Consider the following 26,550-nt stretch of genomic DNA (forward strand, 5'->3'; position numbering starts at 1 on the left):
CCAGGAGCTTGCCCAGCACCCAGCTCAGCATCAGGTTACCAGGGGAGAATTAGCTCCCAGCATCCCTCTGGTTTGAGGATGAATAGTTTCACGAGAAGGTTATATTCTTAACTGTTACCTCCCAGCCAAGAACTACACAGGCTGCAGAACTCCTTTGCTTCACTAGTATCTACTGTCAGTCTCCTTAAATTAAATCACTGTTTTAATGGTGGAGTTCTGCTGAAGAGTATAAAACAGCTGAGGTAGTGTTTAACACCTGAGACAGGGTGTTTGCCACCTGCAGTCAAATCCAGCACTGCTGTTCCAAACAAAAATAACACAAAAATAACAGGACCAGAAGATAACCCAGAGAGATGGAACATAAAACTTCTGTTAAATAATTGCATCAAACCAATCCTCACTAGTAACTGAAACTCTGAATCCATGACATTGCACACGAGAGCTAAGATTGAGACAGTTCAAGCTTCTCCCAAAAGTAGTAATTTTTTTGCACACATTTAGCACAGAAGCAATGACACCATGCTGAAAGGTACTTCATGTAGTTATTCTTCTATGAAAAATAATTAGCACAATTCTAAAATGCCAGTTTTCTAATGGCTGATTAGTCTTACCTACATCCTTTATCAGTAATCTTCTACATAAGAAGGAAAAAAAGCTAAGTTTTATTCCAGTAGACATTACTGTAGGATCACGTATGTTTTTGCTGAGGTCAAACAGAGCAGACTGTCATTCAGGCAAAAAACTTTCACTACTGTACTGCCATACATGTTTGATTGCAAAGATATGAAGTACCTATCAAATAGTAATTAAAACTATTCAAAGAACAAAAACATCTTTAAGAGGCAAAATCATCTGACTGTAGTCTTTGCTTTAGTTAATGGTGTATACGTTCTAATCAATAAAGCTAAGCAGAGAGGGAGTTAACACCACAAGCCTCATGAGTTTGGGTTTTGTTAATCAAGTGATTGCATAGCAATCGAAATGTCAATTGCAACATTAAACTGTTTAATTAAACAATTTATTTTGCTGAGCTGCATTCTAGTGCAAGGTTGTCAGACATTTTTAAATCATAACTTTTGTACAAAGTCTTCACTTTTATTTTATAAAAGTATATTTAGCATTATCAAGTTTTATAAATTCAAGTTTACTTTAGCTTTAAGTTGAATGTCTATTTCAAATCATATTATCCTTCTGTTCACGTTTGTTTACTGCATAGCAAAATTTGAAAATTTGAACCTGTATTAACAACTGCTCAATTTGTATTCTGTCAGGTGAAGGAAGGATTTGATGTTTTAAAGCATGAGCAGAAGTCTTCACATATGACTTTAACTCCAGTAGTGAGTGAAAGTGCACTCAGAGATGTAGACAGGTGTTCTACTCAGAACTTCAATATAGTAAGTCAAATAGAAGAAATAGAGAAGTTCTTGAATTTGGAAAGACTTCATTCATCAAGAAAGAGAAAATATGAAGAAAGCCGATAAACAGCAATGGCAGGAGATGAAAATGCAGGTGTGACTGTGTCTTAAGCCCAGATCAATCACTTCTGTAAATCAGACTGGTAGAGTAATTTCTATATAATACTTTGTTCTATGTATTGTACTTTCTTCTTTAACAGAGGACAGTTGTTCTTCTTTTTTTTCCCAATAGATACAATTCCTACTAAAGAAAATGAGTTCTCTATATTTCTGCCCTCAGGTTCAACTTATTATGGTTTTTGCCCTGTTAAAATGTTTTCAAATTATTATTTTAATCTCTTAAATAAAAATAAAGAAAAAAGTAAATCTCCTGCTCCTGAAAAGTTTTGGCTGAAATACTTGAATTCTTGGTCAAATTGCTCACTTAGTTTTTAAACAAAAGCAGCAGCAACTGTTTGACAAGAATGGTTCCTACAAACATTTATAACAACTTACAGCTATTCTAGGTGGCAGGAAAACAAGAAAATCTGCTTACCTTTACTACAGACTTTAATCATTTAACTGTATCTGTAGTAGTAGATTCTGTCTAAATAATGCCTCTTTCAACAATAAATCATCAAGTATGACTTACAGAGAGATAAAAGCAGCAGATACTGCTTCATAAAGTTTCACTTTTAACTGGTTCACATATTTCCTCCCTTAAGGTTTAATGGAAACTTTCACTTCAAAATTGCTTGCACTATCATTTTCTGATCTCTCTCCCTCCCCCTCCCCCTACCTTCTGCGAAGAAAGATCCTTAATCTGTAAAACTGAGTAACAACAACAAAAGAAACACAACCGATATTGTCACTGTCTGTTATTGCCAGTTATAAGAAAAAAATCAGAAGAGATTTTCCCACGATAGTTGCAATTTAGAGTATTTAATTTTCTTAAACCAATTGAGTACATTTGGAAACAATCACAAATTGTCAAAGTTTGAATAAATTTCATGTAGAGTGAGACATTTCTAGGTAGAAAAGACTTTTTTTTTTTTTTTTTTAGGTGTCTGAGAGACTGAGGAGACTGTTTTTCACTTGATTCAAATTTTGTTTCCAGGTGTTTAGTGTGTCATATAATTGCTGCCATTGCTGCTTTCCAAAAGTCCGATGTGTGCTGTGACTAGAGAAGTAAAACAAAATTGGAAGAGGATTACTAAATGTAATGCTCACCTGGTAATTCCTTTAGAGCATTACTTTACTATTGCACATAATAGGGGAATTTTCTCCATATAAAGAGCTATATTTTACCAGTTACAGAATTCTGTAGCCTTCCCAAATATTTAAAGCAAGAGCAGTCATTAGTATTCTTGTCACTATTAGGTCATTAAATGAAATGTGCTGGAAAATAGGACTCTTTCATTAAATAAGCTAATCACATCCAGTCTGAGCTTTAATAAAATTATGATAAATAGCAACTATTTAACTACAGGCAATAGATAGGAACAATACCTTCCTTCTAGTTAAAATATTCTACAACTGTACATGAAATAATTAGAACATACTAAGTTCTGCAAAATGCTATGAAGAATTAAGTCTTACCTGACAACTACTTTTCTCTGTGTCTGATCTATTTTGCAGTATACCATCTTTGTCTTTACAGCTGCAAAAAAGCAATACTGTTTTGAGCAATATTTTCAAGATAGGGGGAAGGTATTAAATAGTATAAAACCTCTTTAAACTTTGATCAGTACAAATATAAAACACACTAGTTCACTTAGTGTTGTTTCACTGTTGGTTTTAACAGTCTAGTAGGCAGAAAAGCAAAATGATGCAACAAGACAAAGGTCATGCATGAATCCTATTGTTTTGTGCCAATCTATTAAAGCAATATCCTGTAGAGTTTTTATGAACTCCTCTCCCTTATGATTACATCCTGTTTTAAAGACAGCAAGCAAAAACAGATGACAAATTAAACTAGCAAACATCTTATTAGTTCTGTGAAGAATTGTTTGAAATATAGTTCCTGTCACTAAAAACACTCTTTAAAAGTCAAGAGATGAGCATGTCTAAGTTTTACAGCTATATCTTAAGAACATATATAGCAATGCAAATAAAGACTTTTTTCTTAATATTTAACAGAAGCTTAGAAGACTAAAAAGCATAGTTCATTAGCATTGTGTCAAGTATGTTACTACAGTTCTTACCATCAATAACAAATGCTTCTACATCATCAGCTCCAATCTGAAGTTCCTGTTGCATTGTGTCAAATGATATTTCTTTATTTTCTACAGCCATTCCCATGAAAGTAAGTAGCCTCATTTTTGCCATATTTTGTTCATGCAACAAGCCTGTATGAAAGTGTTGATAGTTTATGGATATGAATTACAATGTAATAAGTCTAAAGGTATCCATATTTTTCCTATATGTACTTCCTAATAATTTTAAACTCATTTCCTATTGAGTCCATCTGGCTTTATCAGCTTTGAAGGAAACCATTCTTCTTCCTGCATCTTTCTTGTGTTTTGCTAAAATGTTTAGTTTAGTCATGAATTTTTCAAGACATATTTGTCAAAGAAAGTTAAAAAGTATCTTAAAAAAATAAAGCCCTAAACCCAAAAACTCAAGACCAGAGTTTTTGTTGAACCAGTAAAAGCATTATCGTAACAGAGTTTAGGTGTTTCTATTCGTTTACAGCTATAATACCCATTGAGGGGGCAAGTAGTCCCCCCCCACCCTATTACATCATCAGGAAGAATAGCAATGCAATAAAAATTGGAAAACAAATGTCTGGTGATGTCAGAGCCTTTCTACTACATCACCACTCATATTGTGCTTTAAAACAAACAAGTCTCAATAATCATTCAGCAACATAAGATTTTCTTCCCCTAAGCAAATCCATTTGTGACACTGAATAAACGTTTGCACCACAGGACAAAAACATTATGCATCACATGGTGCACTGGCATACATGCTCTAAGCATACAAAAAAGTGTTCTTCCAGAATACAAGAATAGAGATTAAAACTTCTTAGATCTTTTATGTGATGGTATGACTGGCAACACAAAGAACTGAACCAAGGGCTTGCACATCTAAATCGTATACCATTTTCCTTAAAAAAACTCCCCAAGAAACAAAAGTAGGTGAACAAAGCATTTCTTAAGTCCTATGGAAAACAAGCTAAGATTCACAGGAAACTTCATTAAAATGAATGCCAATCATTTTGTTTTGAAATGATGTTATGAACATTCACATTGCTTCTGTAAATATTTAAGTTTGGAATTTATAACATCCACACACTAATAGGAAAGCACATTAGTGCAGAACATCATGTTCTGTTAATTAGCCATAATTATGATGCAGGCTTTCTGTTTGGCACTGATTCAACAAAAATGTGATCATCATAACTCATATGAATGAGGAGCACAAGCAACTATACCTAACTGGGCTTAATGGAACTCTACAAGCATCAAAAAAAAAAAAAAAAAAATCAATTAGCACACATTAACCCTAATTAACAAATGCAAATGAGATGCTGATTAACTTTCTGAAAAAGACTGCTGATAATACCAGATTAAATGTGGACATGTTAGGGCGATTCAGTTGACACAGATAATGCTACTGCTGGCCTAAGTTGTCAGCATTAATAAAACAACACATTGTAACAAACTGATGCCACCTGTAGGAGCCTTCACCACACAGCTTTTGCAGACTAATTTTTAATTGATCCTGATCCAGAAGAGGTTAGAATTAAAGCTGATGCTGGACTGCCATTGAAATTCCATTATTAATATCCATTAATTTAAAGCCTGATACTTGCCAAGAAACAGTTACTAAAAAAAACCTTTAGCACATGGTTAAAAAAATATTCATTTTAAAAAGTATAGCATAGTATATTGAATATTTTCTGAATGCTTCAATATCTCTACTTTGGCTATTGCACAAAGGCATTCAGAATTTTCTGAGTACACCGGAAAGCAGGTCAGAAAATAGATAACTAGAAATAAGACTGCCTTTTAAAACACTATTTCACAGGTATTTAAGAGTTTTACTAAGCTTATGCATATATTGGATATATTGGAAACATCAATACTACATGTTAACTATGCAAAGCACAGAAAAAGGAAGGCAAAGCAGGAACAATCCTGACTTCATTGCAAGTATGATATATAATGAATGCTACATATCTGCATAACTCATCTTCCATAAATTTACTCAAATATAACTGCATTTTCAACAAAACTTTATATTGGCAACTAAGAGATAAGCTATTTCAACATATAAAAACAAATAAAAAATGAAAAACACTCTCTCATAATGAAGAGAAACATATTGTCTACAGAACTAGTATTAAAATAAGTAAGATAAAAGCTACACTTACCCTCTGAATTTTATCCACAAAAAGTCATATTGAAATTTCCACCATTTTAATACCCAAAACGCTGGCTTTGAGGGTAATTATTCTCAGAATTATATGATACTATTAAACAAAATGGTGCATGTGTTAAAACACTGCACTGAACTCTGTTTTGTTTTAATAAAACTATGGCTTCAGCTACTGTTAAAGTGTCATTTCAAAATCAAAGTTATAAAAAAAAATCTGATTTTTATGGAAACATTTATTCATTACCAATATGTCAAAGCTTTAATGCAGTAATAAAAAAATCTGCATCATTGAGCAATTTCTGCATTGTCACTGACCCCTGTCCTAAAAAGCTGCAATATAAAAAACGTAATTTTAATGCATGCAATAGCTTATGAACCAGTGCTCCTTTGAAACAGTCAATTACACATGAACGGGGGAGTGTCAAAGTGTTAATTACTACTCCTTTTTTCCACAGTGTGTAAATAAAGAGGGTGCTGACATTAACATTCCATCACATTGCTTCATGTGATGAAACAAATTAACTGGGACAGAACGTGCCTTGCTGGGTCCAACGCATCAGCACTCACGCACGCACACACAACGCGTGCTTCATCTTACTGCTTTACCTCCGTACGGGAAGAACGATTTAGTAAGTTTTAAGCATATAAGCAATATAGGGATCTCCTTCTCTTTGCATTATGACTAAGTTAGTGCTCATTAAAACACCGAGCTGGAAACACAGTGTGAGTAGACAGCAGGCATGGGCAGTGCCCTCCGGTCCTGTTGTGCGCAGCTGACAAGATTCAGCTGCGTTTAACAGAAGCCAATCCCAGCACACCGGCAGACAGCTGCTGAGGCTGGGATGCAAAGAAAGAAAAAACAGTGGACACTTAAGACACATGCTGCAGCAGCTCTTCCCTAAAATTGCATAGGCAAGCATGGCAAGCATTCTTGTTTCCGAATAACATGATTTTCAAAGTCTCTTATAACTAAACTGGAAAAAAAATGATTTAAAATAAATGATTTTTTCTTCCATTTTAAGTTATTTCCATATTTATTACTTAAGACAGCTGACAGGCTAAGTTCCATAGACATCATGAACCCATCCCTCAATCATTCAGATACACATTTACCTTAAGGAATTGTTTGCAATAAGAAGCTACCCTTTACATCAGAAGCGTACATCAACTATACATAACTACGCCTACGAAAAATATGTCAAATATGGGTGAATTCTCTGGTAGTACCCGACTCCAGCCTTTTCACCTAAAAAGTTAAAGCACAGTAAATGAATTAGAAAATCATGTGGTAGGAGACTACCTGTTCAGGAGAAGTATTTGCTGTTAAAGTTATTGATCATAGTAAATAAATAAATAAGCTTCATACAAACTGCTGTCTTACTCTATTAAGAAAGCTGTGATCTCTAATCTGGCCAATGTGTCATGCTCCCCTGAAAAAGGTATAAACCAGAAGAAGAATGGGAGAAAAACACAAACCCTCTTCAGACCCCCTAAAATGCCTTATCTTGAGACAAACCATTCTTAGATGGTTCATTTACCACTTACAGAGTTTGGAGTCTACAAACTCTAATCTATCGTCAAAAAAAAAAATCCTATTCAGATCTTTGGGTTCAAATACAGGTTCAAACTGAAGCACTTCTGAGATTCCCTATCTTAAGCCATGTAAATAGTCAGAAATGTAATCATTTAAAAACTTACCAAGTGAGTCAATGAAGTCTTTATTGTTCTGATAAAACTTGACATAAGATGCTAGTTTAGCACTTACAAAAATTGTCAAAAGCTAGAAGAGGAAAGATTTCAAATATAAGAACAGTTTAAACATTTTCCATATTTTCCTTCCTGCAGACTGGACAAATACATAATGCCACTCTTAGTATAGAATAAAAAAAAGTAAACCAAGACATTAACAGTTAAATTTCTGTCTTCTGTCAAGAGCTCAAGGCAATCTGTGTTGAGCTTCCTTCCTTTCCTCCGATCTGAAGGGCAGTTTGGCCTAAATGCATCGGAGGGCGTGACTTCTCACTCAGAATCTCTGAACTTTCTGCAGGGGAACATTCTATTATCTAGTCACCTTGAATTTTACACATAATGCTTTGTTTTTATAATTCTAAAAACATTAAAAAATTAATGCATTATAGCTCAATATTACTGACATAGGTCACTATTTTAATGAATTTCAAAAGACACTAACAAAGAAAAAACAATGCCCTCTACAGATCTCAAACTGTTCTGCCAAAATCATTTACTTACATCATGAATAAGTTCTCCTTCCAAAAATTTGACTGGTTTTAAGGCAAGAAGATGATCAAAGAGAAAAGTATTTGGATCCTTCAACGCTCGTACAATACATCTAATTAAAAAAAGAAAAATACTTACTTTTACAGCAACTCACATTTTTATGAGTAAATACAACTCAATTTGTTGTTTGTTTTCTAGGAAATATCCACACGTTTTTAACTAATCTTAAATGTAAGGCACGTTACAGTACAAATAATTTTAAACTTTGTTTTATGGGGGGGGCGGGTAGAGAGGGAGCAGACCCAAGAAAGCTGCAAGTAATTTGTGGAATATCACTGATGAAATTTGCCAGGTAGCAGGACTACAGATCAGAGGTTCCAATTTATTTTCTCTATGCGTTTATTTCCATCCCAGCCTTCATTCCTGGAAGTACTTTTACTGTCCTCCTAAAGTTTCATAGAATTAAGTTGCTTAGGAAGATTAATTGTACTTGAATATATGACACAAAACAGAAAAAATCCCACTACCAAACAACTGCAAGACCTACAAATTATCAGTTACAGCTCCAGACTATAAATAGTCCTCAAGTGTTTCTAGCACTGCAGATGAAAGCATTTGTCCAATGGCACACCAGAAGATTGTGAGTGCTACACTAGCGCTTGTGGCCTACACCGTGACCTCTACCATTTGACATACACCCCGGAAGAACCTACAGTTTGCGAGAACCTACCGTCTGTGTAGATGCAGCAATGTGATAAACCCAATGTAAATATTTTGTTTCAGATGTAAAAAAGCTCCAGATTTCTGTAGTTTAGTCACTGAAATTTTCATTTATGCACAGACACTATTTTTAAAAGCGAGTCATCCCCATTTTTCTGCATGCTCCAGTATAAACCAGTTCCTTGGAAACTTGTTTTTGTGCACCCAGCAGAACTAGATGGTTTATTAAAATCTAATTCCCAAGAAGAATCATAGTAGGCAGAATATGAAAATGCAGCTTTTACTTATCTTTGTCAGTCGGGAAAATACCTGTTAAGATTCAGTTTTACTAGCTTATCCATCAAGAGATTTTATTTCTGTGCATTTTATATTTCTTATTACTTGCTTACTGCAATTATACTAGAAAGTGCTATTTGAAAAGAACACTTAAAATCTGCGAATCAGAAACAAAAAAAAATCAGTTAAAATCTGAAACAAAGGATACTAATGCAATTTTTGATTGCATAGTTGATGTAAACAATTTTGCCTAAGGCTGATCTCTCTCAGCAGTAAGCGGAAATATGCCTGTGCACTTGCACAGTGCAGCAAACCTGACTGCCTAATCCTCTCCCCCCCCCCCCCCCCCAGATGTTGTGGATTGCACATGTAAAACTCTTGCTCAAGCTGGCCATGCTACAGAAAAAGGGCCATGGCAGAGGGCCCTTGCCTGCCAGGCCATTCAGTATTCTTAATGGTAAGGTGAGCTACGCAATTTAACAATTTAGTAAAAGCTACTTTTAAAAAAATCCAAGAAGTCAGCATTACCTGTGAGCATCAACTCTAGCCTGGGAAGCATTGTCCTCTGTGTAACTTCCCAATAGTTCCACCATTACTTTTGCTGCAGTGTCACTATATAAGAAAAATAAAGTTACTTCAGGATTGTTGAAAAAAATAGTTCAAATAAGTCCCTTACGATGTTATAGGACAAATTAAATTATACTTGAAAAGATGCAAATGATCCATTTCAATTCTAATGGAGAGAACAAATTAGATGGATATATTCTTTCAAATCTGGTTTTACAAAATGTTTATCTTCACCCTTCATTTCATTCTCTTAAATTGATAAATTACCTGCTGGTTATGGAAAAAGCTTTCTGGACTAGGAACAGCTTTATATGGTTCACTAGAACGCTCTTACGTGCATCTGGATTTAATCATTGCAGAATAAGTAGTGCTGCAAAGTTTATTTCAAATGCAAAATGGCATATCTTAAAGAATATTTATGGTCAGAAAAGTGACTATATAAAAGCTGCCTTTTCTTCCTTCACAGATTCCCTCTCTTCAAGTATTCACAAGACAAGCTGCTCATTTTTCTGGTGAAGTTATGCAGCCAGGAAAATTAGATTGGCTTAGGCGGCTGTAAAGCAAGCAGCCTCAACATTGGTTTGTCAAGATAGTTCTTAGAAAAGCAAATTGAGTAAATCTATGGCCTTGTCTACCCAGATGACTTTTTAACAACAGCTCATCAATGATACTGCAAAGCAGCTCTCAGTTAGCTCAGAGCTCATGTTAACTGATTTTTTTTTTTTTAAGTACTTCTCTCTACTAGTAGAACTAGTAAGGCTAGCAGCTGTTGATGATTTTTACAAAATTTTCAGCAGAAAGGTGCATTAAATATGCTGCATATATCCATACATACAAAAATTCATTTCCCATTTCTCATGGAATTCTTGTTGTCTATTAAAATACAAGGCTGTGATAGGCATTAGATTTTTCTTCAGCTACTCAAGTTCCCTGAACAGTTCACTGAGGACTGGAGAACATTCCCAGCCTCTGAGTTTGATTGGTCTTGTATTCTCTTCCTAAAGTCTACCAAAGTCCTTGCTGATACTATCTTCATGCTTGCTTTGGATAAGGTGGTGTGCATGGGGAGGAAGACAAGACCAAATGGAAATGATGGCAGCATGAACATGCTTTGCAGAAAGTTTCCAACACTCATGCACAGAGCGTACTAAATGTTCTATTGAAGACAGAGAATTAGTTTAATACAAGACTTAAACATTCACATGGGCTCGGTTGGCGTGGTATTCAACATAACAAAGTAAGTGTTTGTATTTAAAATGAACTTTCAGTAGTTGTTCTTACACATTTCAGAACTATTACAGATTTCCAGAACTTTTCTCCCCCACTTCGCCTCATCCCTCAGAAGGGAGAATTACAGACTATACATTTTGCTCATTTTAAATAGTATTTGCAGTCCCTCTCCCCCTCTTTTTGGAAGGGAGGGAGAAAAAGTGTAAACTTTCACTTGTATTTCTAGGAAACTTCAAAGTGCTAAAAAGAATTACTTCCAAACTTTCTGTGCCCAATTCTTGTGAGCCTCAGAAAATATGACAGGCATTTTCACCTGTGTCAGACTACAATTATAGATTAGGGCACTTAAAGCAGTAATACATGTCAACATGTTACTACAGCTCACTGCTAAATGTGCATCTCACCTAAGTTGTAAAGGTGAAAATGCTTCTAGTGAGATGGCTTGCCTAAGTACTTTTGGCTGCATTTACCAATCTAACATGTAACTTGATAAAAAGTCAATGAGAATGGAAGAGTGATGGTAGAGAATATGAAGAAAAAAATACAGAGTATTCAGAGACTTAATAAGATGTTGGAATCAAGTCCCTCTACATTAAATTACATTAAATACAATTAAAATTAAGTGAAATTACTTTGCAAGAGACTGATGTTCCAAGCTTTCTGCACAGATATTAATAACTAGACTTGCCAGATTTGTTTGAATGCAAATTTGGGCAGGACTAATCCCACTGAATCCTGCCAAGTGAATGGCAGAGACACAGCTGTAAGCTGGATCAGGCTGGAGCCTGGCATGATATCCAAGGCCTCACAGCAGAACACAACTCTCCGGTAGCATATAAGCCATGCATACCTGTAGAATTTCACCTATAACCGGAAAAGAAAAGTTGTGTTACCTTGCAATTTCATACCAATACAGCTAGAAATAAATGTTGAATATTAAAGTGGCCAAGGCACAGAACTCTACTGCAGAATGTTTATATTACAAAGCACAAGCAACAGAGAAAGCAACTATCCTCCTGCAAACTTCAGCTACCAAATACAGTTCTCAGAAATAAGCCACCAGTGGTCATCTGTTTTCCAGCTGCAACCACCAATTTTCTTCAGCTGATCATGGGAAAGATAGCATTCTTTCTTCGAAGAGAACAAGATTATTTTAATCATCAAGAAGAAGAAGCCTCAACCAGAAACTGACTGGAGAAGAGTTGATAAAACAAGCTTTCACTTATCAGTGTAGGAAAAGGAGTGCAATACCCAGCATCTACATGATCTACTTTTCATGAGCTACCAACCTGTTCACTGCCAAGTTATCTGTTGAGGAAAGTCTATTATCTCTTCCGCCACACAGAATGAAGTTAAAACATCAAAAAGAACACAATTCCTTTAAACAATGTATTCTTTTTCCTTGATTATAAATCAACGTGTTAACTGAGTTATGATTATTATGATTTAGTTTTCATTTCCTACACATCTTCCCATACTGTTGTATCTAGCAAAATTCCCGAGTGCTAAAGCTAGAACGCTGCTGAGTTTCCCAGACTACTGTAAACAGTACCCACTGATCCAGGAGAGTGAACCAGGTCAAAAGTGCTTAGGCCCTCCCTTGTTCTCTTTCCTGTACAGGAGTGTTAGCGCTCTGAAAAATTGTTCCCTTCACTGCAAAGCTCACTGCAACAGATGGTAAGGACACTGAGTGCACAAGTAATCTTTACAGAGTTTGTCAAAGTTTTTAATGTCTAACCTAAAAACTATTACTAGTAAATACAAAAAAAATTTTTTTTTTTTGGAACTCTGGAGGCCAACTGCTAAGTGACCTCAGTAGCAAAGCAAAGCATTCAGTATCACACCAATAACAAAAATTGGAAGTTTAATCCGTAGATTTGATAAGACTAGTTAAAGAAACACTGATTAAGTGTGGAAATTAACCTAACTAAAAGCTCTCAAGAAATCACCAGGATGAGAAGTGTTTAGAGAGCAGGAGCGTTACGGCATATTACCACAATATTTCTAAAACAAAGCACTGTACAAGATCTCTGATTAACATTCCTGATATGATTTTAACCAACGAAAAGCTGTTATAGAGTACTATCAAGGTAAAACCATTTTAATGTTAACAGAAATAATAATTTCCAGTAGTGTTACAGCTCACAGAGTAACTACTCTTTATTACTCCACCAGGATTAATCATCCCTAAATTGCAATGAGTTAGAAATGATCCTGCTTAGCTTACACAGCATTTCCAGGGTATAGTTTATTCTGGCCCAGTGAAACAAACTCTCCTGCCAGAAGAAACTCTCCTCCTACTATGACATATCCACACTTGCCCCCCCACACCCTTTTTTTTTGGCAAGGTCATCTACCCCAAGGTCACCACAAAGTTACACAAATGCTTGTACCAGCACAAACATGAGGACTGTCCCCAGCTAGAGGAGACAGGACGGGGGATACAGGGCAAAACTGTTTCTTTCTGCAGTAATGCAAGGTTATGCAAATGTAGAGAACGTGAGTGCAGCTCTGCTACCAGTGCAAGTCAGCAGTGCAGAGGTCCTCTCCATACCCTCTCGGTGGCTGATGCTGCCTCACTTAGAAAACTGACTCAGAAAATAGAGCGAAGGGAGAGGTGCAACAGATACTACAAGCAAACTTGAGTTTGCTCTGATACAACAGAGCAAACTACAGCAGCAACAATTTAGGTAGACCGAAACTGTTGTGGAACCAGTTAAAAGCACTGCCGAAACCTAGCCCATCTCAACAGCCCTGAACAAAGCACTGAATATAATGCATCACCATCATATATTTAAGATAAATTGATCACAGCTCTCAGTTAAGACTTGGATTAATTTACATTACATACAAGAGTACTTTACATGCCAGAAGACTGGTCTGCCAAGTTTGTTAGATCAAAGATTCCTCTTACGATCCAGGATAATATTTTAAAATGGCTAAGCAGGTACTCTGTAGACATTAATTTCCATGATTAGTGGAAAGCTTTGTCTTAGAGGTAATGTTTACATAAAAAGACTGATTCTATTAACTGTGATTGATAAGCTTCCCAGCATCGTTAAATAAGAGATAGCACTACCATGCACTAAAATGTCAAAAGTGCAATTAAATAATAAAATTGGCTTAAAGCTACAATACTTGATGGTTAATATTTACAGGAAGGAATAGTTTTATTAGTTACAAGCCAGGGGCCCTCAAAAATTCACCGTTAAATTTAATACTCTTGGAGACAGTGGTTAAACTTAAGAAATTCAGGTATATTTGGATTGAATTAACAGTACAGATTAAGTTAGAAAGGGCTATGATAAATATTTCCCTACAAAGGGCTTAGAATACATCTATTTAAAATATGTTATTTGGCTTTGTGTACCTCTTTTTGCAGTCCACTAGGACATCATACAGCAATCTCAGAAGGGTATGCTTTTTCTCTGTGCTGAGATTCCAATCAGAAATCCATTTTCGGACCTATGCAGAATGTAAGTGAAAAAGAAGTATTGGGAAAAAGCTAAAGTAAAACTGAAAATATTTCTCATTTTCTCTAAGGCAGAAAAGGATTCAAAAGATTTTTCACAGGGATTGCTCCTCGAGGTCTTCTGACTACTAAGCTCCTTATGTAAAACCTGGAAGTTTTCCCATGAGAAGCCAGAACTCTGCTCTCCATGTACTTCCTAAATAAGGACAGACGGTTTCAAGTCTCTGATTCCAGAAGCAAAAACTTGATGCTCCATTCCTGATCAAAGCTTCTCCCTTTCACAACTGTCACATGAATCAAACAGATGCATCTAACTTTGCTCAACATTAGAGACAGAAAAACAAACTGCAGATTAATTTAGATTCTGTAGAAAAACTTTTATAAGACAAGTAGTTTTGTATTCTGTGGGTTTTTTTTATTTCACTAGGCTCTGGCAATTTATAACAAGGAGATACAGTCTATATCACTGCTGACTAACATTCAGTGAGACGCAATATGGTTAATATGAAGGCCATAACTTGAAGCATCACACAAATTACCTGATCAAGTTCAGTTGGAATGTACTGGATGGCACCACACGACGAAGCCACTTTAAGAAGGCTGCAGTACACTGTGTATCTCACAGGTGTATTCTTATCCATGCCATGGAAGAGATTGCTCAGGCTAAACCACAAACGATCAACAACTAAGTTAAAAGAAGTTTAGCAAAACTTTGCTGGAGTGCATACAAGTAAGTGTTCCCATTAAGAAGTGTGCTAGTGCACACAAACTACTTTCATTAGTACCATCCTGAGCCCATGATGAATTGTAACAGCTTCCAGTTTTACAATAGCAGAGAAACTGAAAAACAAACATTTTAAGTCCAGAGTACCTGAGTAAAGAAAGTATATTGATACTACTATTTTACGATAGGAAAAAAGAAAGAGGAAAAAGGGGGGAAAAATGCATTATGCAACAGACACAAATCCTTGATAGGCACCTTATACTTTGATTTATGAAAGACACAAAGTATCTCCTTAAAGAGGGACTATTTTATAAGATACCTTAGCCTTAATTTTCCCCCTAAAATACTTACAGCTGCAGTCTAAGAGACGGGCGCTCTCCTTCCCGAAATTTTACTAATTTCTCGCACAGGCTTTCAATCAGTGCTTCTTGTTTGTCAGGCTCCAGGATAAGAAGCAAAGAAACGACACTGTTCATTACGCTCTCAACATCTGCACAGAACAAAATATGCAGCTGTTTAAAATTACAAGCAACAATCATCATCAGTAACTATTTAATGCTGAAACATCACTTCTGCTATGAATACTTTATAGATATTTTGTATCGGCAAGATATTATATATGACACTGGACATCATGTAACATAGCAAAAAGCTTTTCTACTATTTTATGCTGATTTGCTTACAGTACGAAGTAAAACAAAAAAAAGTTCGTTCTTAGAAAAACTCTGCATTTTTTCAAACAACATGTTGTTCCTATTTATTTTATGTGTAAAACTTCTAAAACTTCTGACCTACAACCCTAACTCTAAAAGGAGTTACCAACTACCAAAAATTCTAACGTTTTCACACAATATAATCAATTAATGTTTAGGTTCTAAAACATCTCATTACAGGTGTGTACAGTCTTAATTTTTATTGCTATCTGATTTGGTGCACCACAGACATGAGCCATCCGTTGAGTCTTGCTTTATTGTAAAATTTTTTGCAGAAAAGAAACTCGTTTTATATACAACTTGCTATACCCTCATAGTGACCACAGTCCAGCTTTATTTCTGACTTCTTCAAAAGTCAATAAATGTTTGGAGAAGATGAGGCAGAGTACAGGCATATTTTACATGGCACTGCTGGAAATGTGTGTTTTTCCAGTTTCAAATAGATGCACCTTTTTAATATATACAAACCATACAACATACCTCTAAATTTTGTCAACAGTTAGTTATCTGAAAGCATCAACAGTGGCAATATGCTTAGTAAAACTGATAAGACTTAAAGACGCAAACCTTTGTCGTCCTCCTTCAGGCACACGTCACAAGCTTCAATAATCTGTGCCAAGTCAACATGAAGTCCACCTTCAGAGTTCTCTTCAGAGATTTCAGCTCCTTTAGATTTCAAGTAAGCTCGAAGTTCTGCAGCCTTAAAAAAAATAAAAATTAAAACCAAACAGTGAACAGCAAAGCCAGAAAAATTAATTTCTTACTGATTTCTTTCTGCAGTTATTCCTCTTTCCCTGCCTCCTCACCCATATTAGCTCCATTTCCCCCCTACCACACTGTCCCTCTCTCCCATTTTAATACATGACTTAAATACCACCTAAGTAAGCGCAGCGCATGCTACAGCTATTTGGCTAGTGACTGAATAAATCACCTAACTTGGGTTTCTCACTGTAGGAATGCATCACAACTGCTGGACAAAGGACTGCAGCCCTAATAAGTTTTTGCAACAGAGATGTTTTCTTCTTAAGAATTCTTATTTTCAAGACTTCGATTCCCTTCAACAACTTAAGTTGAAATAATAAAACCATTTAGTTGTGTACTATACAGAAAAGATAAAGAATGGGCACAGAACTACTTTAGAGAAAGAAGAACCTTTAGTCTTCACACAAGTTACACAAGGCAGCTTCCAATACCGATGACCTACTTTACCTCGTTATGATTTAGATCTACAGTAAGAAGATACGTTTTCCACAGTGACAGGCCTATGCACTAACTTCACAATCCATGGTTTCAAAAGCAGAACTGCAGCTCTTCAGAGTTAACCTTTATAGGGCCATGCAATTTTTGACATAAGGAACTCTGACCCAGATGCTACAGCAATACAAAATGTAATTTACACCAAGTCCAGTGTGAAGCCAACACAGTACCATAAGACATAACTAAATGCTCTAGGATCCTTTGCTACCCTGAATATGTTTCAGATTAACCCCTTGAAGAATATTTAGCAGATACTAGAGCAAGCAAAAATGAGACTGAAGACTAATATTTCTAACATATATTTCTGGTAGGTCTTAATTTGAGTATATAAGAGACATAAGGAATAACAAATGCTAAAATTCAAAGACAGAACAAAGCAACAGCTCAAAGACAAAATGAACTATTTCCATGACTAATTCAAACATCAAGAAGCCAATAAAAGCAAAAGCAATAAATAATGCTCTAGCTACTATCTGAGCCAGCTTCCTTTTCCTAAAAATGTCCTGTTGAGGAGTGACAAAGAAAAAATATTGGTGAGATAAAGATAATTTTTAAAGACGAAATTGTGAGCACACGTTTACAGTCAGTTTCTTCAACTCCCACCCTAAGATCTCCAGCAAATACTGCAAACATTCGCGCGGAGCCTCGTTGGCTGCGGCGCAACCACAACGGCGGTCGGCGAAGCCCCGCTCGCCGCGCTCGGGCCCGCCGAGGGCTGCAGGAGCGGCCCGCCGAGGCCCGGGCGCCGCCCGCGGCGGCTCAGAGCGCCTTGCAGGGGGCCGCCCGCCGCCCGCCGCCCGGGGCCCCGCGCACGGCCCCAACGGCCGCCAGGCGCCAACGGCCGCCAGGCGCGGGGGAGGACTCAGCCCTCCCCCGGCAGCCCCGTCCCGTCCCGAGAACCGGCGGTCGCCCCGCCGCGCCGGGAGGCACCGCGGCCCGCGCGCCCTCCGCCCCGCGCGCCGCTGACCTGATCCTCCTCCGTGATGTCGATAAACGCCGGGACGCTCATGGCGGCGGAGGCGGCGGCGGAGGCTCCCGCGGCCGCCCCGAGCACGCCGCCGCACCGGAAAGGCCGAGCGGCTTCCGGTGCCGCGTGACGCCACTTCCGCTTCCCCGGTGTGTGTTGTGTGGGGGAGGGGCTGGCTGGCGCTCGCGCCCGCCCCTGTCGCCCTCCGCCCGCCTCGCGCCGCTGGCGCGGCCGTTGGCGCGGCCGTTGGCCCTGAGGCGGCGGGCGGCTGCTCCGTGTGCCCGGCCTGGGAGCCGGCGGAGCCGCTGGCGGGCGAGTTAGTGCCCCTGGTCAGCGTGCCCGGCCCACAGCAGTGTGGCCCCGGAGTCCCGCCTGTGCCGGGTGTCATCCTGCCCGTGGTGTGGTTCCCGCGGCCGCGCGGGCCCTTTACTGCCTGCGGGCTGCGCCCCCGGGCGAGGCGGGCCCGGGGAAGGGCCCCGTGCGGCCCACCCCGCCGCAGATAAGAGTAGCTTGCCGTCCCTAGCAAGGTATTCCGACATGCATTGGTATCTGGGTGCAATAGATGTCCGTAATGCTGAAGTTACTACGATGCTGAGAGAATCAGAGTTTTTTTTCTCTCTCAAGCTACATTATTTACTACCTTTTTGTTGTTGTTGTTAGACACATAAGTTCTTTCTTAGTCTCTGTTTTTGCTGAAAGAGTTTAAATAGTAGACTTACCCTAGGAATGTTGGGAGTGAAAGGTAATAAGAGAGTGGACAAGAGTTTCCTAATTAGATACTTAGTTTGTTCTTAAAATCACCTTAGCTTACATTCCAGTTTAAAGTAACAAATAGTGGCATGCTGATGCCAATGTGTTGCATGCTTTTTCAGTTAAAGAAATTTCCCGTTCTGCTACTGTGCCTGACCAAAAGGGACATAGCTTGACTTGCCTGGTATTTCAAAGGTTAAAATAAAGGCCAGGAAGAAAATAGAGGGAGAACACCAAAGAAACTTCTATTTCCCTGTTGCTTATAAGCATTCACTAGATATAGACATTTAAAAAACACTTAGACACATTCACAGCTAATTGGATTAAATCTTTCTAAAGGCTTGTTTAATAAGATCTGGAGGGTTTTGAAAGGAGAGTCTGTGAATGGCTTATTGCTACATAATGGTACCGGCTACAAAGTAATCAAAGAGCTTTTTATTACTCTATAAATTGTTGAGTAATTCAAAATAAATATTTATTTGGAAAAATATAATCTAACAACCAGTAATGAAATTTTGGAATGTCAGGAAAAGCGAGCTGAGATGATTACTCTTTAATGATAATTTTGAGGTTGGTGCTTCAGCACTGTGTTTTGTATTGTTTACATTAGAATGTGTGAATCGCCTTGCTGATAGTGTTTTGTAAAGTCACGTCCCTGATATAAAATACTTAAGATATAGTTCACAGGAACTGGAGATAGCGTTTTATGCTTCAAGAATTTAAATAAATAATCTGCAGTATGGAAAAAGGTATACTGCTTTATTTATCATACCATCAAATGTCTTCACAATGTTACCACTGTTAAACAAAAGAACAGTTGCTTTGCTGTCAGTGATACACTCACCTAGGCCTGTTTTACAAATGAAAATTTAGCAATGAGTGTGGAAACACAAATAAAATGAGGCCTTACTATCACCATTTGGTGTTCTAAATGGTTTGTATTTAAAAACTTTGGAAACTCTTTAATATTAATGGTAGCCTTAGAGTTTTCAGAGAGGTTCATAACTGTTGTGCCAATATGTGTAAGGCATTCAAGAAAAACTGTCAATTGATGATGATCTCTAGGGATGTACAGATTAAAGAATGACACTCCAGAAAGCTGCTGTGCTTTTAAAGGAGCAGATGCTGCTTTTGTCATCCTGAAAATTCCCTATGAGAATTTTTAATTCACTGGTAAAATGAATCTTGATGGATTCAAGAACACTAGCTGGGAGGACAAGTTCTACTCCTCCTGCAGAATGCTGGACAAACTTAATTGTGCCTTGGGATTACTCATTTGAAGGAATTAAAGTCATAATATGAAGTCTGGAGGAATATTGTGAGCTTTCAGGCCAGCATTTGCATCTGTTGGCCAAAAAAAAAGCTGAGGATTTTACACATTTGGATCTCAACTAGAACACACTACATGATTCTGTCCATAACCTGTTTTTGTTTCAGGCCACAAAACATTTTAGGAAGTGCTTCTAGCATAGGTTTTATATAAAATATGTAGAAGATATTGAAAGTGTTATGAGTTTCAACTTTTTTTAGTAAAATAGCCACCTTATTATCGTTGTACCCACTATGTATTTCAAAGATAAAAGTAGCTTTTAAAAACTTATCTGAAGTCCTTAAGTTAATAAGACCTCTGTATACAGATCTGAGAACAATGATTATTAGGTAATAAATAATAATAATTATTATTTATTTATAATATTAGACAATAAATAAATATTACCTAAATAATGTTACCTATTATTTAAATAATAAAGACCCAAATTTCCTTCATTAAACTTTATGATTCACATAGCTTTACATATGCATGCTTGTTTTATTTTTGAATGTGGTTCCACTCTTACTTTTTTTAATCACCAAATCCTGGCCAATTAATTTATTCTAGTTTTGGCATATTTTTGAAATAATAACCCCATTGTAATGATAAGGTACCTTTACCAAAATTGTTTTTCAAACAGCATATTTTAATATACGTTTATATACATATACTTTTATTATGATGCCAAATAATTTAAAAATGACTACCATAGATTGAAATTTTGGAATTTATAAATGGATGTCTCTTTTACATGCCTAATCTGAAATGGAGTCTTATTTTCAGAGGATGGACGCTTAGTACTTTTAAAATGTGAATGACTTTCATCTAATACTACTGAATGCAATACTGTGAGGATAAAAGATAACCTGGTGTTCCGCACACTGGGTAGCAGGAGTACGGATACATTATATATTTGATTTGCCGCGGATCTTTAGTAGGCAGTACTACTAGTAGGTACTGTGTGTTTGTAGCCAAAGTATTTGTTTGGTGCTAGTTTGTGCTCTAGGATATTGTGCCTGGTTATAAGCTGCCAATCTCACAGGCATGAAGCTTTACCACATTTTATTCTAAATATACAAAAATAAAATAACCATTGATCACACAGTAGACAGGACAGGACTTTAAAGAGCTCTGCTGAAATAGCCACATATGGTATGTTGCATGATACTTTATTTGTCCCAGAAGAGTTAAGATGATAGATGGTAGCTGGGATTTGAACTTGTGCATCAGGAAGTCCATTTTGAATATGAAAGGAACAGTGAAACTACCATGTAAAGAGGATGTAGTGGAAGAATGTATGTCAGTTTTATTGGAATGATGACATCCCTGTAGAAACAAGGCAGTTGTTTATAATGCTGTCTGCAATTAATGAAGCCGATTCAGAAACCTGGTGCAGATGGCGTTAAAGCTCTGCCGAGGGAGCCAGAGATGCCTGCAGAGCTGCCAGGCTTGCAGTGGAGCACAGGGCCAGCCAGGGCCCTGGACCAAGCAGGTCTTCAGGGTGGAGTGGGAGCAGCACCCATCCCCTCCAGCTGCACCTTGGGGACAGGGCAGAGAGAGAACGCAAATGAAGTCACTCCGATTTCAGAAACAGCTACTGTGTGTATGTGTATGTCTATGGGTGTATATACACACACACGCACGCACAAACATTCAGTGGAAGCTAATTCTTGGCTGCTGAAGGGAAAAGAGGAATTGTGACTGGCACCCACTGTAAGCTGGGGCTTTGGAGGTTTTTGTTTGTTTCTAGTAGGCAGTCAGAGAGAGAGAGAGTCTAAAGAAGTGGTAGTCTGTCCTGCGTGCTTTGAACATAGTGATAGAAGGAAACACAGTGATGACACATTTTCAGATGACACATTTTAAAAATTAGTCTTCATGCAGACAAATAGCTCTTTGAAATCAGTGGGGTTGGAGTCTAGAAACAGCCTCTTCCATTAAAAAAAAAAAAAAAAAAAAAAAGGATGAAAGGGTTCTTCAGTATTGAAGAGAAGCACAGATTCTGTAATGGCATATTTTTCACTCCTCAGTTCTTTCTCGCTTTCGCTTTCCCTTTCCTCTTTCCTTTCCTCTTTCCTTTCCCCTTTCCTTTCCCCTTTCCTTTCCTCTATCTGTGTCTGTAGTCATGAGGTGATGAAAGCTGAGTTTGCCTGCTGAAGCACTGGGTAAGAAGAACTGCTTTCTGTGAAAACTGGTCAATAACAATTACAGATGCACTCTTTCATCCCTAATGCAGTATGTTTTGGGCTGAGTGCCCTCTTGAGGTCTTTGGCACACAATGACCTGGAAGAATCTTGGGTAGTGTGACTCTGTATGGGCTGTTCTGGAAGTTCTTCCTTTAAACATTTTCCTCTTTTTTTTTCCCCCCTTTAGAGGAGATCCTCTAACTACTCTAAACTGGGGAGCAGTTCAGGACAGCTATTACTTTAAATCTGAATTTTGGACAATAAATTAGAAAAGGTAAATAATCATTCTGACCTTCCTCTAAGATCTGAATCAACCAGACCAAATCTGTTTTATATTTAGACGTTTTGGTTAGCTTTATTTGTGTATAGAAATGTGCTTCCTAATTATGTTACTGTATTTTTCCTAGTTCTGGCTTGGACAAAAGGAGAAGTGCTAAAATACCCTTTGAGCGTCTTTTTGCAAGACATATCAGAGATCTCAATGGAAAGCCTCTTGTACTTACTTTTCCTGCCAAGTTCTGTAGTCTGAGGGACTCTGAATAACTTCAGTAAGTATCATAACTTTTGAGCGCTTATCTGTTTTTTTTTATAAAATAAATAAACTATTTGCAAATTGTACACATTTCCCCACTTACTTCGAATCCACTCTATCAGTTTAAAAAAATTACCTGCAATTGTCCTGACCAGCATGCTATCTTCATCTAAAATATTTGTTAAATATTCTCAATTTAAGAAGCAAAATTCAGTATTTTATTATTATCAATAATACTGAACTCTGACATGAAACATTTTGCCCTTTAAAAGCCTTTATAAATATATTTTGTTTGGACCCTAGATGCACTTATTTCACTAGTGTAGCAGGTGTTTTTCTTAACCATTTTTTTAGGAGAAATCCCAAGTTTAGAGGAAATGAGCACTCGATTATTTAAATTTCCTGAGATTAGAGGAAGAACACTTTGCCAAACAATGCCTCTTCACTTCAAAACCTCTCCTCATAAATTATGTTAGGAGATCTTATTAAAAGTCTGTAAAAATTTCCTATTAAAAATGGTTGATTGCAGTCCAGACCATCACAGCTTTTGTGCTTTTGGTGAAATACCACAGCTGTCGCAAAGAAATATATTGTGAGACAAAAGGTTTTGTTTCCTTAGTCATAAATTATTTTTGTGATATCCAAAGTAAGATAAAACTTTCACTTATGTTTGAGTGAAGGAAGATTCCAGTGATAACTTGTTCAAAAATCTATAAAAAGAATATAAGAATGTAGATCTAGATAGCAAATTAGAATCAGACTTCCTTTTTGTTTAAGCAAAGCAATTATTTCTGAAGTCAGGGAAGATTATAACCAGGGATAATAGCATGACTTACAAAAGCACAGAGCCTGTATCTCTGTAGAACCTGAAGTTTAAGCTTTCGACTCTGACCTTCAGAAACTATACAACAGAAATCTTTAGTGTTGGCTGACTTTTAAACCAAAATTAAACAACAGTAAATAGTCTATTTGCCAACTATATTTACAGAAAACACTAGACAAATACTCAAAATATTGGAGATTTTCAGACTGAGGTTTTAAACAAACTAGCTTTGATCATATTTGTTTTTCTATTGGCAAGTGAATTTTTTGGTAGGAATTCTGCAGGAACAGGGGTCTTTTAGAGGAAGAGGGGTTGTATGCGTATTTATTGAATAGACTGTAGTATTTACTGTCAGGACCAAATTCTAACTATGCTCACCCAGTCCATGAGTGGAAATATACTCCAAGTATGGCATAACTATGTAATGAAAGCAAATATAAATGTAAATATAAAAGCACAGCGTGCTTACTAAAGATTATTTTCAGAAATTAGTTGCCAAATAATTCCAAATGAAAGATAAATTAGAATATTCACCATTTACTCATGCATTATTGCTTTATATACAAAGGTCAAATTTCTCAGCCTCCTCACCTGCTTGCTATAGACAGAGGTTGGTGAATAAAGGTGTTACAGGTGCTGGAACTCAGAGTTTGAGAGACATTTTGGGTTATATATGGAAAAATCGATATGCTTGTGCTAATTGTCAATAGTATTTGCATTGTATTCCACAGTACTGTGTGCCAATAGAACTTTTATCAGTATGGTATGCCAATTCTTTATACCCTGTGCCATCACGAGAATTGACTGAAATATACATATACATTTAAATCAGGAGTGTACGAGACAAAAACTTAAAATGGTTTTCTTTCCTGCTGTGTAATTTAGAGAAATATAGTATGTAGCCTTGATCCTTTAATCAGATCCATTACTATAACCCCTTATTTTTTTCCCTGAGTGATTTTTCCTATAAATCAAAATCCATCTTTGGAGACCTCTTTTAAGGCAACATGTGCTGTGCATTCTCCAGTTCAAGCTATTGCCTGAACTGAAAGAATTCTTAAGATAAATGTCTTTAGCATAAGGTCTAAAGCAAAATAATCCATCTTTGGGAATGATTTCCTTTGTGAGGATGAGGATATATATTTCATGTCCCATATACCTGGGACAGGGACTAGGTGAGTGAGTCACTTTCTTCTCAGGAGTATTTGCTTGTGTTGGTGGATTCCAGGAGTTGATGCACACCAGTGTGGAGGAGGTGTCTCAGGCACATGTTTACATATTGCTCCAGCCATTGCTGAGGCGTGTGTGTGGAGTTTTGGGGGAGGAGGGCAGACCTGAAACCTCTTTAGTTCTCTGTACTGTGGTAGGATCCAGCTCTGTGTTCTCGCTCACACTGACTGGTCCTTTACAAGTAATCCCACCGATGTCAGTGGGACTTTTGTGTAATAAAATCCTGTCTGACAAAAATATGGATATCAGAATCTGGCCCTGCTGGTACTAATTCCATTTTAATGAATACCTAAATGGAGTTGTTATTAAAAAAGTCTGTTTCCTAATATTCAATAAATCAAAACTATAAAATCAGTTTACCAGTTGTTGCCATTCTAGTCAAAGCCAGTTTCTCTTGTATTGAGAGAATAGTACATACTGTCTTCATTCAGAACAGATGAATTGTAATACTTTTGTCTGCTTCGTAAGATTTATTTCTAATGATGAAGAATAAAGAAAAGTAGAGGACCTTTAAACATTTATTAGTTGTATTACAGCACCATATATTCATGAGATGTTTCACAAACAGAGAATGAATTTACTTACCCTAAGCTTATTCCATGAATGAACAGAATAAACCCAGCATTATTTGTTTCTCTGTACATATCGATTTTATTTTATAAGCTGGACCTTGAGCATGTTATTATAATCCAGAGCTGCATGTTAAAGCCTGTTAAGATTTTGTAAGCCAGGCACCTAATGAAAGATTGCTGGAGCAATAGTGTAGTATGCTACTGAGGAAGCTACTACCTGACCTGACTCCCCACTGCTGTGAAATGAAGTTGGATTCTCTTTATGGAAAATTATTTGGATTTTCACTGTGCTGTCTCTATACATTGAGGAAGACCTGCTTAATTTCCATAGTGACATATACACCAAGGAGTAGGAAGTGTTCGTGATGTTGTTTTGACTTTTGTTGCACACTGACAAAATATAAATAGAAAGCAGGAGAGGGATAATTGAATTCATGTAAGTAAACCATAAAATTATTGTTGTACAGAAAGACCAATGGAAAGAAAATCAAGCCAAGTATTATTTCCTTGAAATTTGCTAAATCATTGAAATCCAAATATTTCACAAGGGTGAGGAGTATTCAGTTCCAACAAGACGTTCTAGACAGCAGGCAAATTTCCTGATTTTATACCTTCACACGTGGCAGTATTCCAGAGTCTGTAGTTTTGAGGCAATCCACCAGACACCGTGATGTAGGGCCAAGGATGCCAACTCCTCCATTGCTCTGCAGCAGCCTACCAGGCTGTTTTTATAAATTACATATTTTCTCCAACCATAAATACTGCTTCTAAAAGGGATACTGAAATGAAAATAATATGACTTTTCAGTAATAGGTCTTCTAGTGTCAGCCATTCTGTGTTTAAACTGTTCAATTTTCAACAGAATTAAAGATCTACATAGTATATTCTACCTCCTGCAGACTGCAGTTGTTAAAAGAAAATAAATCACTTAAACAGGGTCATGAGCAACAAAGGCCAGAATGGGTTCAAAGTTTACAGGTCTCTACATTTATCAGGTAGAAATATGCTACATTTCACTATTTCATAAAATATCCTTTTATGAAAAAGCCATCAATCTTTGTATGTCCTACTAAAACTGATTTCTCAAATGAAAGAAATGAATGATGACATTGAATCAAGAAATCGTTTATGAGTTTATATTTTTGCAAGACCACCATGACTTCCACATACGTTTTCAATTTTGGTAAGGATGTGATTATCATGTGGA

At 37.0% G+C, this 26,550-nt stretch overlaps 2 protein-coding genes across 2 annotated transcripts in view; one reads left to right on the forward strand and one right to left on the reverse strand.

The window, feature by feature from the left end:
- Window positions 1-1,714, forward strand: part of CCDC73 (coiled-coil domain containing 73) — a 56,824-nt gene extending 55,110 nt beyond the window's left edge. The window contains exon 18 of the mRNA XM_085300864.1: window positions 1,272-1,714. Coding sequence (XP_085156990.1) covers window positions 1,272-1,481 — 210 coding nt within the window. The 3' untranslated portion in view covers window positions 1,482-1,714. The remainder of the gene's footprint in view (window positions 1-1,271) is intronic.
- A 606-nt stretch (window positions 1,715-2,320) lies between these two features.
- Window positions 2,321-18,062, reverse strand: EIF3M (eukaryotic translation initiation factor 3 subunit M). The gene is made up of 11 exons (XM_085300865.1): window positions 17,942-18,062; window positions 16,285-16,417; window positions 15,356-15,494; window positions 14,820-14,943; window positions 14,179-14,273; window positions 9,540-9,623; window positions 8,028-8,127; window positions 7,476-7,557; window positions 3,599-3,742; window positions 2,994-3,054; window positions 2,321-2,574 (listed from the first exon to the last, which is right to left on the reverse strand). The coding sequence occupies exons 1-11, from the start codon at window positions 17,981-17,983 to the stop codon at window positions 2,454-2,456; spliced, it is 1,125 nt and encodes a 374-aa protein (XP_085156991.1). The 5' UTR covers window positions 17,984-18,062; the 3' UTR covers window positions 2,321-2,453.
- Between the last annotated feature and the right edge of the window lie 8,488 nt (window positions 18,063-26,550).

This window comes from Rhea americana, unplaced genomic scaffold (assembly GCF_003343005.1).
Source record: "Rhea americana isolate MKP2758 unplaced genomic scaffold, rheAme1 scaffold_17, whole genome shotgun sequence".
Classification (NCBI taxonomy): domain Eukaryota; kingdom Metazoa; phylum Chordata; class Aves; order Rheiformes; family Rheidae; genus Rhea; species Rhea americana.